At 60.4% G+C, this 922-nt stretch overlaps 1 protein-coding gene across 1 annotated transcript; it reads right to left on the bottom strand.

Moving 5' to 3' along the window:
- Window positions 1-8: 8 nt before the first annotated feature.
- LOC108357378 (putative glutamine-dependent NAD(+) synthetase) lies at window positions 9-345 on the bottom strand (the record flags this gene model as incomplete). The annotated part of the gene is made up of 1 exon (XM_017608464.1): window positions 9-345. A coding segment is annotated over exon 1 (337 nt), but the record flags the coding sequence as incomplete, so codon positions are not given.
- Window positions 346-922: the final 577 nt, after the last annotated feature.

Here is a 922-nt window from a genome sequence, read left to right on the forward strand (position 1 = left end):
AAACATGCCATAGGGACCGTAGGTGCCGTACTGCCCCCGCCGCAGCCTCCCAAAGAGGCTCAACTCCTCATAGCTAAGGCCCAGGTCCTCCTCGTCGGCCTGCTCCTCTCCGGTCAGCTCGGCGCTGGGCGTCGCGTCGAGAATGCGTTGCAGTGGATTTCCCGCCTCTAAAGCTTTTGGACCAATGATTCCGGCGGAGAATGCGACAAACCGCCGCAGATCGGTCTTGCTGATCGAGCCAATTGGGTTTAGGTCCGCTGAGGAGCAGTCGTACTTGGTGAGGTAGCCGACGAGAGCCTCATCGACGTTGCCCGTCGCCAGCACCAGCCGATTGCACTCGCTCATGTAGTAGGTGAGGACCATGCGAAGGCGAGCCTGGAGCAAAGCAAAAACAATCGTTAGATATCCTTCAAAACAAAACCCCCACTCAAAAACTCACCTGAACATTCTGCTGCTGCAGCGTCACGCCGCCCTTATCAGCTTCGGTAGGCTTCACTCCCCTTGGGGCCGTCTTCACGATCGTCTCGTAGAGGTGGGCAAAGTTGTAGCACTCAAACTGGGCGCCAATCAGCGCAGCGAGCGACCGGGCCCGGTCCAGGCTGTCTGCACCGCTGTAGGCACTTTGGAGGTAGACGCAGCGGAGGAGGCGTCCGCAAATGTCGTTGGGCGTCGCCTCAGGGTGCGCCTTCGAGTCGAAAATGGGCTTCAACTGCTTCGCCACCGCCTGGTTCGCTCTTCCGTAGACGGCTTCGTGGAGGAGCTTTGCCAGACAGAAGACAATGCAGGCGACGGAAGCAGAGTCGAGGCCGCCGCTCAGTGGGACAATGAAGCCCTGGATGCCGCTGCCGGCGGCCACCACCCGGCGCAGGTAGTCCCACAGCCAGAGGCTGCAGTAGCGCATGATCTCCTCCTCGGGGCTGAG

This window comes from Rhagoletis zephyria, unplaced genomic scaffold, assembly GCF_001687245.7.
Source record: "Rhagoletis zephyria isolate East Lansing unplaced genomic scaffold, Rhagoletis_zephyria_1.1 Rzeph_scaffold_76016, whole genome shotgun sequence".
Classification (NCBI taxonomy): domain Eukaryota; kingdom Metazoa; phylum Arthropoda; class Insecta; order Diptera; family Tephritidae; genus Rhagoletis; species Rhagoletis zephyria.